General features: G+C 39.1%; 1 protein-coding gene across 1 annotated transcript in view; it reads left to right on the forward strand.

Moving 5' to 3' along the window:
- Nucleotides 1–2128: 2128 nt before the first annotated feature.
- The window catches only part of TRAF3IP1 (TRAF3 interacting protein 1), a 62369-nt gene continuing 48719 nt past the window's right edge, over nt 2129–15778 (forward strand). The window contains exons 1-3 of the mRNA XM_039367898.1: nt 2129–2325; nt 9424–9492; nt 9898–10059. Of these exons, the coding sequence (XP_039223832.1) occupies nt 2203–2325; nt 9424–9492; nt 9898–10059 (354 nt within the window). The 5' untranslated portion in view covers nt 2129–2202. The remainder of the gene's footprint in view (nt 2326–9423; nt 9493–9897; nt 10060–15778) is intronic.

Here is a 15778-nt window from a genome sequence, read left to right on the forward strand (position 1 = left end):
CTATTCCCTCATCTAAGTCATTTATGAAAATATTGAAGAGTACTAGGCCTAAGACGGAACATTGTGGTACTCTATTGCTTACATCCCTCCATATAGATATAGTACCATTAAGGACTAGTCATTGAGTGCAGTATCAGCCATTACAAACCCATCTAGTGGTGATGCTGTCTATCCCATATTTTTCTAGCTTACCAAAAAGTAGGTTGTGGTCTACTTTGTTGAATGCCTTACTGAAATCCAAGTATGGTATGTCCACAGTGTTTTGCTGATCCACTAATTTAGTCACTTTGTCAAAGAATAAAATAAGATTTGTTTGGCATGATCTATTTTTGACAAACCTGTGTTGGCTTCTGATTATAACTTTGTTTGTTTCTGTAAGGACCCTCTCCACTTTGCATCTTAAGAAAACAGAACTCTTGGAATATTTCTTCCAACAGGCATCTTTATTAAGAGAAGATGGTTGCAGGCGTTCTAGACAGGACCTGAGGTCCTACCTCTTACCATTCAAGGTTTTAAGTGTTCCCAAGCAGCCCCCCATCACACTGTCCTTCCAGCGACAATTCCAGGTGTTACATTTCCACCCCCTTTTCCTCACGGCCGGCGGGAGACTTCAGAGAGTAGTACATGAAAGGTGATGGCCATATTGTTATGGTCAGTCCTCTTGGTGAGATCCACATTCAGTCCCTTTGAAGTTTTAATGAAGAAAGTGAGAGCCATAAACCCTTTTGCTCATCCCCCTTCTTCTTCGTAGTATGACAGAATCCAGAGAGGGCAGAAATGGGGTTTTCCATAGTCGATAACTAGAGATGAAATATAATTGGATTCTGACAGTTTCTAGGTGTTGGCAGAACTCTTTTTTAATTATTTTTTTCCAGGATCTTCCCAGATAGTGATGCTATCAGGCTGACTGGTAATCTGATCAGAATGTATCATTTTGGTTAGGAAAGCCAGTTATTCTCTTAGTAAGGACAGCTGTCAAGATGTCCAGAGTTCTTTTGTGATCTGGTTATAGGAGGGAACATCAAGCATTACAATAATCAAGAAAATATAAGTTTAGATGAAAGTCAATTTTCCTTACTGCTCTGAAATTTATTCAAATTATTTTCCCTTATTCATTTGCTACAGCTTTATCCCACTTTTCATATTACTCTTTCCCATAGCAGCTTATTATCAGTTAAAGAAAAATAAGAATGTTGCTGTTCCCAATCTTATAAATTAAAAGCAAGACACAACAAAAAGGAGAAAATAAAAATAGATCAGGTAGATAAGTTTTATTATTCCATTTTTAGCCTGCCCTTATTTTTTATTATGTAACTCAACGCAGCAAACACACCTAATACTCCTTCCTCCTCATATTTTCCCCACTACAACAACTCTGTGAGGAGAGTTGGTCAGAGTGATTGATTCAAAGTCACCCAGCCGGCTTTCATGCCAAAGGTAGGACTAGAACTCAGTCTCCTGATTTCTAGGTCAGTACAATGCCTTAACCACTAGACCAGATAGGTCTTATGGGCATTGTGACCCATAAAGTTAGCATTAAAAGCTGTGACGTTTCATTCTTTTAAATTAATTGAACATATTTGATTAATGAACAAAAATGCCACAATAAATACTTTAGGAAATTTTAAATATTAGAAATAGTAATCTTAATTCAAATAATTATAAAAGCAGCAGTTGGAATAGGTACATAGAAAATACCTCTGTGCAAAGATAGTTGTTTTATCTGATACAACTTAGTGATACAAATTTGATTGATAGCCGTTTCTTAATATCTACTTATATTTTCTCACAACTGAAACTGCGAAGTTCCAGATCGAAAATAAAAAAGTAGAAAAGTTACAAGCATCAGCGGTTTGTTTGACAAGTTCTTCTCCTTTGCTATTAACACCTGAAACAAGCACTTAATGTAAATTTGAAGTTCACAAGCAAAAGGTCACGCCTCTGCATCCATCCCCACCTATAGTTAGATCATATTTTAATTTCGCTCCTTGGTGCACAAATATTCGGCGGCTTATGTCATCGCCTCCGCTCGTTCGGCCCAATAGGAAGAAAGGAAGGAGGAGGAGGCGGATACTGCTTGCGCGTTGCTATGGTCGCAAAACTGAGTAGTAAGGGAGGTGGAGGCGGAGTGCGCATGAGTGGTCTGCGCAGTACCGGGAGTTTATCTGGGCCTGGTGGAGACGAATCTTACTGAAGGCTGCCATGCAGGGCTCCGTGGTCCGGCGTACGCAGGAGTTGCTAGGGCGCGTGATTCGAAAACCGCCTCTTACAGAGCGCCTTCTCAGCAAGCCTCCTTTCCGTTACCTGCACGACGTAATCGGGGAGGTCAGGCGAAACGAAAGTGGCGGGAAAGAGGGGGAGGAGAGGAAGCGATCGGTCGTGTTTCCAGTTGCCTGGCAACTCGAGGAGGAAGCCGCAAAAGAGACGCGTGTATCTTTGAAGGGTTGTGTAAAGAGATTCCCCAAGACATTAGACAGGGTTAGAGAGTCGGATGGCTTATTTTCTCCATCCCGTTTGGTCCAAGGGTTGTATGTTGTTCAGTCAATCCCTCAAATGGCTGTTATAGATTGTAGTAATCACTCCTTTGTCATTGAAGGGTGCAAAGAAATGGCCACTTACTACGCAGCCTTTTATTGTTTTTATAGAGTTTTTCAAATAGCAATAGATACAGCATGGCAACAGCATTTCATTGGCTAAAATCCTTTACCAATCCTCAAGAGTAAAAAGTTAGAGGCCATAAACAGGAAAACTTGTTGTTCACCAATTTAGCCTTATCAACTTGGCAAGGTCACAGAGACCTGCATCAAGTAAGATGCATAACAAAGGCAGTTTTCTGCTCGCAACTTTCGCCTGTCTCTTATCCCTACAATAGATAGAGAAACATGCCTTGGATTGGACCGCAGCCCATTACGTGAACATAAAAAAAAGAAAAGTTGCCGCAGTCTTTGTTGGTTAATAACAGTAATTGCATGTACAAAGACGGGCAAATTTAGCTATCTTTGGCTCATATTTTAAATAGATTTCAGATTTCAAGAATAGAACTATGGCTTTGTAGCTAAGGAAGCTCAGCATTAATATGAGTGATGCTTTGTTTTTCATCTTTTCATGTGTTGAACAAGTTTGGCTTGTTTTTGCTACATAGGCCTAACTAGGAGAAAGGGAGAACTATGTTCTGTATTGTACTAGAGGTGATGTGAGAATTTAATTCTATCTATAAAGGTAAACTATAATATTGTAAGAATGAATATTATGTAACATTTTGTATCCTATTATATCAAATGTATCATTTTCTATTATATTTAGGCAAGGGGAGAGAAATTAACATTTCGGCAAATATGAAATGCAAAATATATCTGGTTTTGTTCTATGAAAAACTGGATGGGTTAGTGGCTGGGTTAGAAACCCAATCACATACCATAACCTTAATTGCTCTACTCTGCCTAGATTTTTTCTTTCTTTTATTGAGTTTTATAACGGTAATAAGGGGATAGGGTCAAAAGGGGTAAGACAACGGGAAACATACAAAAAGGTTAGACCAGGGAAAAGGGATAACACAAAAGTGGGATTAATTCCACAAAATAACATTGCTTCAGCAAGTCTACCAGTCCGGGTTTACATATTAAATCTTAATAATTACTCTATTATTAAACAACTTTCCATATAATCACGTGAATAACAAATTAGTCAATAAATTTCATTCATTTCACTACTTAATAATGCTTAATATTAATTAATTATAATCACTTTAAAATAGTAATATACTACATATTAATTATAGTTTACCATATTATTTAAGATCACAAATATACAAAGAGGAGGAAGAAGAAGAAATAAGAACGTTCATACAAATAATCATGGAATATAAATACAAATGATCAATTATCTCTTTAAATTTCATAACCTTTTCTCACTCTAGCGTATTTCTAACCAATAATAAAAAAATTCCCCCTGACAGCCTTGAGAACGGCACCTTACCGGTTCTTTCCCACAATAACTTAGCACTTATGGATTGGCTCAGTTCAAACCAGCCAGATGGACAGTTAGGGTGGGGTTTGAAAGAGCTCTTTTAATGTAATATTTCATGTGTGAAATCCTCAGATCCTGCCTTACTATCTTGCTATCAATACCTTCCAATAAAAGTTCCTGTTGAAATAATGCAAGTTTCAAAAGTTCTGCTTTCTTGGGAGGTTTAACTGAGGCAAGTCCTTACACATTCCCTGAATAGAATTGTGCTAGAGGGGCAGTTTATTTTAGTTCCTTTGAAACTTCCAATAATTCAGCAGGGAATTGGACTGGAAGACCTGTGAAATCCTTTCTAGCCCCATGATTCTGTATTCTATGTTCTGAAGTAGATTTGGGAAACATTTCCCCTTGAAATGGGAGAAAGTTGCTAGTGGGAATCTTCCACTAGCTTCAATCTATGCTTATATAGATTGAAATTTGTGTTGATTGGTTTTCCCATCTGCTGGCAAGTTTACTTTTTTTTTTTACAGAACCTGGTAGACCTATGTAGTATGAGACAACACAAGCATAACAAATGATCCCCAATATTACTATAACCAATGGGTGATCCCTGCTCTAATTTTGGCTACAGGTAGTCCTCCCCTTATAACCATAATTGAGCCCAACGTTCCCGTTGTTAAGCAAAACACTTAAAAGACTTTTCCCCATTTTACAACCTTTCCTGCCACAGTTGTTAAGTGAATCACTGCAGTTGTCAATAACATGGCTATTAATGAATCTGGCCTTCCCCATTGACTGCTCGTCAGAAGGTTGTAAAAGGTGATCACATGACTGCAACCATCATAAATACATACCAGTTGCTAACTGGGCAAATTTTGATCATGTGGCTATGAGGATGCTGCAACAGTTGTAAGTGTGTAAAACAGTCATAAGTCAATGGCTGCAAGTTGAGGACTACCTGTGATCATGGCTACCTGTGATCATACCCATCATGGCTCTAATGTATTGCTCTGAATTCATCCATTTTTAATGCAAGTTGAATGTATTGAAGAGAACTGTCTCCTAACCAGTTAGTATTCCAACATTAGCATGGTTTTAGAAGTTTTATGTTGGAATATTCATGAACAGGAAGAGTCATGTGGTAACTCAGTCAGCCAATGTGAAGAAAGTGCTACTGAGTCTGTGCAAAAAGAGTATTGAGTTAGGAGCTGGATTTCCAGTCTCAAGGTATTGTCTCTGGTCTGTCTCTAAGAAGTCTTCGTTAAGCTATGTTGCTGTAAAGAAGAATGGTATTGTAAATATTTTTATATAAATATAAAGTTGTTTGAATCAGCTAAATGCAGTCAACTGTGAGAGCTTCTGATTTATTTTTCACCAATAGAGAAATTAAAATTCTCTAACAGGTTATGGGCCCAGAGCTTACTAAGGACTGCATTGTAATTTAAAGCTGGAAGAAATTGCTTGTGTTTAGAAAGTATAAGAACAAGGCAGAATTAGCAGAATGGCTGCAATGGAATTTGAGGAAAACTCTGGCTCGTTTGGGCCAGAAGAATTACATTGTGTGGGCTGCAAAAATGGAATGTTTGCTGAAAGCAAAAGAGCTGTGGTATATTGTAGAAAATCCACCACAAGTATTTGCAGCTGCAGATCAGAAAAGCCATGATCAAGCAATAGCTTATCTCACCTTGAATTTAGGTGATGAACAATTTCTAAATGTTGCAAATTTGAAGACTGCAAAGGAGATTTGGTTGAAGTTGAGAGCTGTGCACGTGAATGTTTCTGCATGCAATGTAGTGCAATTGTCAAGAAAACTTTACAGGGCCTGTTTGCAACCAGGTGAATCTGTGGAACAGCATTTAAATAAAATACAAAGTTTATTTTTGGACTTAGAACAACGTGGGATTAAATTCCCTGAGTCCCAGAAGGTTTTATTGGTGTTGAACAGTTTAGATAAAACCTGGGACACAGTTTCTGCAATATTTGAGTGCAAAGAAGAACAAGATTTAAATTTTGAGGCTTTAAAAGCATGTTTGCTTAATGAAGAAGAAAAACGCCATTTTAGAAGCAGCCACGAGGAGGAGAAATTCCTGAGGAGGGGGTCCAGACTGCAAGTCTCCAGAGGAGAAGAAACAAGCAGATCGGACCCGGACCAAATTGCAACAAAGGAGAGATTTTGCAAGCAGAGAGCTTTGCAAGGAAAGAGTTGCTACATTTGTGGAGCAAAGACACATTTGCAAAGAAACTGTTTGCAGAGGAACAATTTGCAGAAAAAGACATTTGTGCAAAGAAAAAGGACTGCTTTGCAAAAGGAACATTTTGGTGTTGCAAAAGTTTGCAATAGCAACAACAGAGACAAGTGGCTAATAGATAGTGGGGCAAGTCAAACAATTGTTAATGACTCTAAATTATTTTGTAGGTTTGTTCCAGTAGCACAAGAAGCTGTGGCTTTGGCAAATGGCCAGAAAGCAAAAGTCATTGGAAAAGGCGATGTAAAAATTCCATATTTGGAATCAAAGTTTACCAACGTGCTTTGTGTACTTGAGATGGAACATAATTTGTTAAGTGTGTCTAATTTAGACAGACAAGGTTTTGAGATCATTTTTGTAAATGGGAAATGTCTCATCAAAAGGAATGGGAATATTTTGTGCAGAAGGCATAAAGGAAGATAATCTATACATATTGCAGGGACAAAAGGTTCAATGTTCCCATATATTTAAGAATGTTGCAGAGCATGATTCATGTGTTCATCTTCTGCATAGAAGACTTGTCCGTGCAAGCTTTGAAGTTTTGCAGCAAATGCAAGATTTTGCAGAAGGGCTAAATTTGAAAGGATGCAAAATATATTTGGACTGTGCAGTATGCAAAGCATCGAAGTCAAAGGCATTCCTAGTTAGTAAATGTAGCACAAGACAAACAAAAAGAGTTCTAGAGCTGGTTCATGCAGATCTGGTGGGACCTATGCAAGCCAGTTTGGGAGGAGCAAAATATGCACTGGTAATTCTTGATGATTATAGCAGGTATTCATTTTGCTATTTGCTTAGAGCAAAGATAGAGGTGCTACAACAATTCAAACAGTGGGTAAGTTTTGTAGAGAGAAGGTACAGACAACAAGTGTGTCAGTTACAAACTGACAGAGGTACTGAATTTATGTCAACTAAATTCCAACAATGGTTGGGGCAGTTGGGAATAAGACACAGACGTACAAATCCCTACACAGCAGCAGAGAATGGTGTAGCTGAAAGAAGGAATGGTGTTTTGCAAACAATGAAAGATTCATTATTGGAGGATTCTGGTATGAGCAGGTCATATTGGGGAGAAGCCATATTGACTGCAAATTACATAGTTAACAGGCTGTGGAGTTCCTCCATTAATAATACTCCATATGCCATTCTATATGGGAGAAAGCCATCACTTGCACATTTGAGAATTTTTGGAAGTACTGCATGGGTACATATTCCTAAGACAATCAGAAGAAAGGGACAGCAAAAGGCACGAAAGCTCAGGTTTGTAGGCTATGAGCCAGGGTCAAAAGGATATCGCTTTAGCGATGGAAGTAAAAGAATTGTTATTTCAAGGTCTGCCAATTTTGCAGAACAAAATTGGGACAGAATTAATGCAAATTCTGGGTATGTCTCACTTAATGACGGTGATCTGTTTAGTGACAATAGCTCATCTAATGATGAAAAAATAATTGAAGATGTCCATGTTCAGGGAGGAGAAGCTGAACAAGACATGAAACCAGAAAGAATTGAGACACAGAAGCAGTTAATACCACGTAGGTCAGAGCGATGTAATAAAGGAATTCCGCCTGACAGGTATTCTGTCAGCAAGGTAAACGTTTGCAATGTGTGGTATGAGCCAAGAAGTTATAAAGAGGTGTTGGCAGTACCAAAAGCTGAACAAGAAAGATGGAAGGAGGCCATGGATAAAGAGATGAAATCCATGGGAGACCATGAAGTATTTAAATCAGTGACTTTGCCACAGGGAACCAAAGCTGTAGGTTGTAAGTGGGTATATAAGAAAAAGGTATTGCCAAATAATGATATACAGTATAAGGCCAGGTTAGTGGCATAAGGTTTTTCACAATTAAAGAATGTGCACTATGATGAAGTATTTGCGCCAACTGTGAAAAGTGAGAGTATAAGATTAGCACTGGCGTTGGCAGTGGCATATAAACATAAAATCTGGCACTTTGATATCACAACTGCATTCCTCAATGCTGAGTTAGAGGAAGAAATTTATATGATCCCAAGCACCAGGATATGAAATTGCAAAACCTAACATGGTATATAAATTAAACAAGGCTATTTATGGGCTGAAGCAGTCAGCCAGAAACTGGAATATCTGTTTAGATACTGCTTTAAAGGATCTTGGATTTAAAAGTTGCAAAGCTGATAATTGTATATATACTGGACAGTTACAAGGAGGGAATTGTCTACTGTTATCATTTGTGGATGATCTTTGCTTCATCGCAAAGGATGCATCATAAGTCAAAGAATTTGCTGATAAATTAGGAAAGAAATTTGAATTAAAAAATTTGGGAGAAATAAAAAATTATCTTGGTGTAGAGATACAGAAAAATGAAAAAGGTGGTTATATTCTCAGTCAAAGGAGAAAAATTGAGCAGTTATTGGAGAATGTGTTAAGTCAATAGGTCTGATGTCTCTTCCTGTCATGAAGGGAGGAGTGTTGGAATATTCATGAACAGGAAGAGTCATGTGTTAACTCAGTCAGCCAATGTGAAGAAAGTGCTACTGAGTCTGTGCAGAAAGAGTATTGAGTTAGGAGCTGGATTTCCAGTCTCAAGGTTTTGTCTCTGGTCTGTCTCTGTAAGAAATCTTCGTTAAGCTATGTTGCTGTAAAGAAGAATGGTATTGTAAATATTTTTATATAAATATAAAGTTGTTTGCATCAGCTAAATGCAATCAACTGTGAGAGCTTCTGATTTATTTTTCACCAATAGAGAAATTAAAATTCTCTAACATTTTATATACTAAAAATAAAATTTATAAATCTTCCCAATTCTATGGAAACTTACATTACCAATCTTATTATCCCACGTATACTCCTGGAGAACACCTGGTTTCAATATTATAAGAACTTTATTAAACGATGGATGGAAATTACAACCTAGATGTAGTATGAGAATGCTAGAGAAAGTATTTATTGTGGATTAATATGTTTATCTCTACAATTATTTGAACCTGTGCAAGTTATTTTTTATACTTTAGAAAGATCCCATTATATAAAGTTGCACTGTGTAGCACTTACTGAAATATACAGAATTATTTCAGAAAAACAGAATATCATAATCAAAGTTGTCTGCAAAAATGAGCACAATTATTTCATTGTTTTAAGATTCAAATGCTTTGTATTTGCATTTTATATTGTTAAGTTGTACAAAAAATATATGCATTTGAGAGCTAGTATCGTAATAACATTAATATTATTGTTTTAAAGGTAATTAGATCAACTGGTTTCATGAAAGGATTGTATACAGAAGCAGAGATGAAATCTGATAATGTTAAGGTATGTATGCACTCCTAATTTTTTATTTATAAAATATTTTATAGATGCAATTCCATTAAGTATCATTTAATACAGTGGTTCTCAACCTTTCTAATGCCGCAACCCCATAATATAGTTCCCCATGTTGTGGTGACCCCCCAACCACTTATACATCACTGGGTGCCAGGGGTGTGGCCAAACAAAAGGGAAAAATGGCGGACAGCCTTGTTTGGCGACCCCCGTGAAATGGTCGTTCGACCCCAAATGGGGTCCCGACCCACAGGTTGAAAACCACTGATTTAATATAATGTCAGAATTGTACCAAAATGCTATTTTATAAATTAAAAATTTATACATTAAAAATCTAGTATCACAATTTATATTGAAAACTGTAGAGTTTTTTTAACACTATATTGTTTTATTCAGGATAAAGATGCAAAAATCATCTTTCTTCAGAAAGCAATTGATGTGGTCATCATGGTGACAGGAGAGTATTTGGCAGTGAAACCTGCACGTGTTGTTGCAGGACATGAACCTGAAAGAACAAATGAATTTCTCCAAGCAATTGCTAAATGCTGTCTCAATAAGGTAAGATGTTAGTAATTTGTGAAATATTATCTTAACTGAATTTTAAATACAATTTCAAAGACCAGCTGAAGGAGAGGTGGTTTCGGGAAAGATTGGACTCAGGATAAAAGCTGAAATGACTGTTGTGGGGGAGAATTAAGCTTCTCTCTCTTTATCCGATGTTAATATAATGCACATATATATAATACAATATTATATTTTATATTAATTATAATTATATATAATTATAATAATATAACACAATATGTATGTGCATGTATGAGTATGGAGATATATGTATGTATGTATCTATGTATGTATATGTGTGTGTGTGTGTATACATGACCATCTTAGTAACAACTGGGCACGAGGGGGAGGCGTTAGGGAAGAAAGGGAAAGCACTCGTAGAGAGAATAGCTGCATGGATGTGGATTGGAAAAAGAGGAAAGGGAAATGCAAACCACTACACAAACCTGAGGGAGAGAATGGATCAAAGGAGGGGAGCAACCAGGGAGATAGGGAGGTTGCCCCACCCACCCTAGAATCCAAGGAAAAGAAGGCAAATGAGGACATACACGTAGATAAGGGGTGCAGGAAGAAACGGATCACCGGAGTACAATCTATCCAATTAGGTCCGATAACAAGATCAAGGAGCCGGGCGCAGATTCGGGCTTGCTTATAAGAGACTCTCCCACTCTCTGGCGTTTTAAGCCCTGATAATGCCGGCAGGTGACGGCGAAAGCTTGGCGTTTTTAAATTAAACTTTTATAGTTTTAACTACCTTGGTGCTTATTTTATTTTATTTATATTTATATATATATACATTTTTATATATATATATATATATATATATATATATATATATATATATATATATATATATATATATAGTCAATCAGATAAAAATAAACAGCTCTGGGATGTAAGATAAAAGCCTTTTTTATTAATTACTGAGTTTTTGTTAACAACCTGTTAACATCATCAGAGCAAAGGGCTAAATGAGAAGGGGGGAGTATGCGCATAAATTTACATAACAGTTAAACAACGGTTGCAGTGAGGCATGTGCACATAGCGTGCTTAAGAAACTCTTAAAGGCATAAAGCAGTCAGTCTCAAGACCATTTTCAACAGTCGCACTTGTCAGCTGTTTGGCGTGTAGAGCCAGTGCGTCTATCAGCTGTTCCGCACGAGGTTCTTAGGGCTTCGTGCTCAGTCTTGTGCCAGCTGGATTCGTTCCATGAGGTGCAGCTTGGGGGTTCGTTTCACTCTATCATGTGCAGGAGCTGCGGGATTGGATCTGTAGGGAGAGAAAGCAGATGCCCTCGTGGGGCATGTGAATGATTTGCCTGCCCTCACTCCCCCTTTTTAGGAAGTTGTGAAATCGTCTCTGTTAAAGAAGCCAGCCTCTTGGATTGTATAGTTTTTTTGGGTGTAGGGTTGCTGTGTGTGTGTGTGTGTGTGTGTGTTTCGTTGGGTACGGTCGTTTGGAATGTTTGTGTGTGGTCGTTTGATATGCTTATTAGTTGTGAGTGGTTTTGTGGTGTTTGGGAATTGGGAATTGGGCTGTAATATTTTGTTCCATTGAATGTGATAAGTCATATTTCATTGCAGGGGGGAGTTTTGGACTTGGTCTTAATATTCTGTTGTTACTTAGGTGTTGTGTGTGTATGTTTTGTTGTGTGTGAGTGTCTTGTGAGGTTGCAGGATTTGTGTTTTGGATGTTTGTGTCCTGGATGTTGTGGTCAGGGGGGGGGTTGTTGTTTCTGTGTGTGAGAATATCAGAACGTGGTGTGTTGGTTGTGTGAGTTGTCATGGTTGTGTTAGAGTTATATTCTTAGGTTTGATGAAAAGGTTTGTGTTATAGAAAGGATATCTATTGTGTTGGTTTGGGGTTTGATAAGTGGGTGGGATGGTGTTTTGTGTTATTATTGGTTGGGTTGAAGTGTTTAGGTATTTTATGTTTTTGTAAATGAATTTTTAGGGTTTGGTAAGGAGAGGTAGTAGGTCTATGTGTCTATTAATAGAATGACAGTCTGAAAACCAAGCTCCTTTTAAAAGACGGCCTCCTTTGGTGGAATCATGAGCCATGACTTCTGTTCCTTTAAAGTTGAAAGTGTGCCATGTTCAGCTATATGGGTCCAGACTTGGGAGCATTGTTCTTGTCTTCTTACTGCCAAAATATGCTCATGTATTCTGGTTTTAAGTCTTTCTGATGTTTCTCCAATGTAATTACATTGGCATGTGTTGCAGTTGATCTTGTATACAATGGAGGACAAATCACTGGTTGGTAATGGTTCTTTGGGTCGCATCAATTGGAAACGTAACATTTGGTTGGGTTTGTGTGCTATGTTGATATTGTATGGGGCAAGGATCCTGGCGGTTGCTTCTGAGACTCCATTGATGTATGGGATTGTTGCCCAAGTTGTATTAGTTGGAGCATTGTAGTTTGCAGCAACGTTTATCTTTGCAGCAACGTTTAATGAAACTTGGTGGATAATTATTTTGTTTGCATATGCTGAGAAGATATGCTTTCTCTTTAGATTTTGCTGTTTCTGTGCTGCAGTGGGTCTTGATTCTTTTGAATAAAGTTCTTAAACAGCTGATTTTATGTGATACAGGATGATTTCTTTGGTAGTAGAGAATTCTATCAGTGTGAGTGATTTTGCGAAAGACGGTGGTTGATAGGTTGCCATCTGGAAGGCGATGGACCAAGACATCCAGGAAGGGTAAGGTGTTGTTGTCCTCCTCTTTTGTTGTAAATTGGATGTCTGGATGGAATGAATTCAGTTTCTGTAAGAATTTGGTGGTATCACATCGCTTGATGACTGCAAAGGTGTTGTCCATGTACCTAACCCAAAAACTGGGTTGATAATCAGCCATGACAACACGTTCTAGATCCTGCAGTACTGCTTCAGCAATAATTAACAGGTTGTTAACAAAAGCTCAGCAATTAATTAAAAAAGCCTTTTACCTTACATCCCAGAGCTCTTTATTTTTATCTGATTGACTGGGATTCCATACCTGGGATTCCAATATTCAAAATTATCGAAGACTATATATATATATATATATATATATATATATATATATATATATATATATATATATATATATATTAATGGTTGCAAAAATGCGAATCCTGGGCATATTTGTTCAATAATGCAATCCTCAATCTCCGGGAAAAGTATAAACTAGTTGTTTATTGTTAAAACAACACTTAAAACAATAAAAACAGTTATATATAAAGTTAAAAACAACTTAGTTTTTGCTGGTCCTCTGCCAGCGTCCTCAGAGTGAGGCTCAGGGGGTGGGGAGGTTCTTTTTATACCCTTGCCGATCTTACAGGCAATCAGGAAGAATGGCCCTATCACATGGGCAATGAGTAAGCAGTTAGATCAGCAAGGGTATAAAAAGAATCTCCCCACCCCCTGAGCCTCATTCTGAGGATGCTGGCAGAGGACCAGCAAAAGCTAAGTTGTTTTTAACTTTGTATATAACTGTTTTTATTGTTTTAAGTGTTGTTTTAACAATAAACAACTAGTTTATACTTTTCCCGGAGATCGAGGATTGCATTATTGAATGAATGAATGAATGAATGAATGAATATATATATATATATATATATATATATATATATATATATATATATATATATATATATATGTTTCAATAAAACACCAAGCTTTCGTTGGCGGCTGCCAACATCGTCAGGGTACATTCTAGTCGATGGGAGAGTTCATTTGTAGGTGAGACACCGTTTGCGCCCGGCTCTTAGATCTTGTCACGGGTCCTAACCGACCAATCTGCATTTTGGTCGTAGCTTCCGTGTCACTAACTGCATTTTCCTTACTTTTCTTGCCTGTGTGTGTGTTACTGCCCATTCCCCCCTCCTCGTATGATCGTAAACTAGGGGGATTCTTCCCCTTCCTTTTTTGATCGAACGTAAGCTCTGCATCCCTAAACTGTTTTCTCTTCTCACACCCCTCCCTGGGGCACTCGACCTCAGTAAACTTTCTCCCTCCTTCCCCCCCTCCATTTTCCGTCATTCACATTCTCGTTGTTATCCTTCCTACCGCGGAGCTTCACTCTGAATATCCCGCCTTGGCCCCTGCTCTCCAGTCCCCCCCTCATCAGCACAATTGCCAATCCCACGGCTGCTATCCCTTCCAATACCTGCTTTCCCCCTTTCCCCACTCCTAATGGCAACACTTCCTGAGATGTCATGGAAATCAACTTGTAAACCCCACAGCCTCAATCGGGCCGCCGACATGGGATATACTCCTGGGCATGTCTGCTCCGTCATCCCCTCAAGTCGGCTCCTCTCATCTTCCCCACGTGGGGGGTCCGGCAGAGTCCTCGGTTCGTTGGTCATCTCTCCTTTGCTGTCCGTCCGTTTCCCTATTCCTCGGGAGCGCGTACACACCCCCAAGGTGAGGGGGGTCTTCTGGTCCTTGATCATCTCCCCCTTGCGTGTTCCCGGGCGGTGTTGCTCCTCCTGGATGTCTCGGGAGATACGGGGAGACCCCCAGCTTATTGGTTACCACCTCTTTGTCACTCTGTGGTCTCCCTTTTCTCCAGGGGTATATATTTGCTTCCGAGGCAGAGACGGGGGCGGGGGTGGAGGCGGAGGTAGCGGTGGGGATAGAGGCGGCAGAGGGGTCCCTCAGGCGTTGGTTATCTTGTGTCTGGGTGCGTATGGGCGGCGTCATTAAATGATGCACAGCCAAAGGAGCAGGCAAGGTTCAGAAGTGACTACAGCACAATGGATCACTTCCAAGTTGTTCAGCAAATCCATTAAAGCCATGCCTTTCATTGACTACGAAATGGCGTTTGACTCAGTATTTCAGCAAACAATAATTAATGCATTGCTTAACCAAGACATAGATACTGCTTACATAAACTTAATCAATATATGAAAAAACAGTGGTGGCAATTTGCTTTAATGATCTTAAAGTGGAAATCAACATAGAATGAGGTATATAACCAGACGGTACAATATCACCTATTCTTTTCTCAGCCTGCCTTGAAGTATTTCACAAATACAGACACTTGCACCCTCAAAGCTCATGCCACTTCCTCACTTGGGGCACACCACTGGTTTACGGGTGTTCAATTTTGTGGCTCAGCCAAACTCTTCAGCTGCAGTGGGTCGCAGTTTCCATCACCTTCAGGAAGCCTGGGCGATGGAAACCTTAGTTCAGGCTCCTTGCAGCTGAAGCAATCTGGCTTGCCCATCCTTGTCTTCCAGCTCCGCCGCACATGCAGGATGAGCTGCCCGTGATGGCAACCTTGACCTGGGCGAGCCAGATTGCTTACAGGGAGAGGCTGCATGCTGCAGGAGGATGACTGCAAAGGGCATGCGAAGATCCCTGCAGCTCCTGGAGGCTCCGAGCATTGTTTTTGGTGCCGCTTAGTTTCCCACCCCATCCCTACCAGGCTGATCTGGTGGGCGGGATTGCCTTCTGCCTTCTCTGCTGCTGCATTGGCAGCTGATGCTGCTCTCCCAAGAGGCGACACGGCAGTTTGACAGCAGCCATGCTATGAATGGGAATGTCATGTTTCCGAACAACAGACAAATAAAGCAGAACTCCGAGGCTTGTAAATTTTTCAGAGAACATGTTTATTGATACAGAGTATCAGTACTTCAAAAGTGAAACCAAGTCTGAAGAGATGCATAACAATTCCCCAATATAAAGTAAGAAATCCCACCCCCAAAGCTATGCAAGCAACTACAAAGCCCC

This window comes from Crotalus tigris, unplaced genomic scaffold, assembly GCF_016545835.1.
Source record: "Crotalus tigris isolate CLP2741 ecotype Arizona unplaced genomic scaffold, ASM1654583v1 scf7180000020590.144138, whole genome shotgun sequence".
In the NCBI taxonomy this organism is placed as follows: Eukaryota; Metazoa; Chordata; class Lepidosauria; order Squamata; family Viperidae; genus Crotalus; species Crotalus tigris.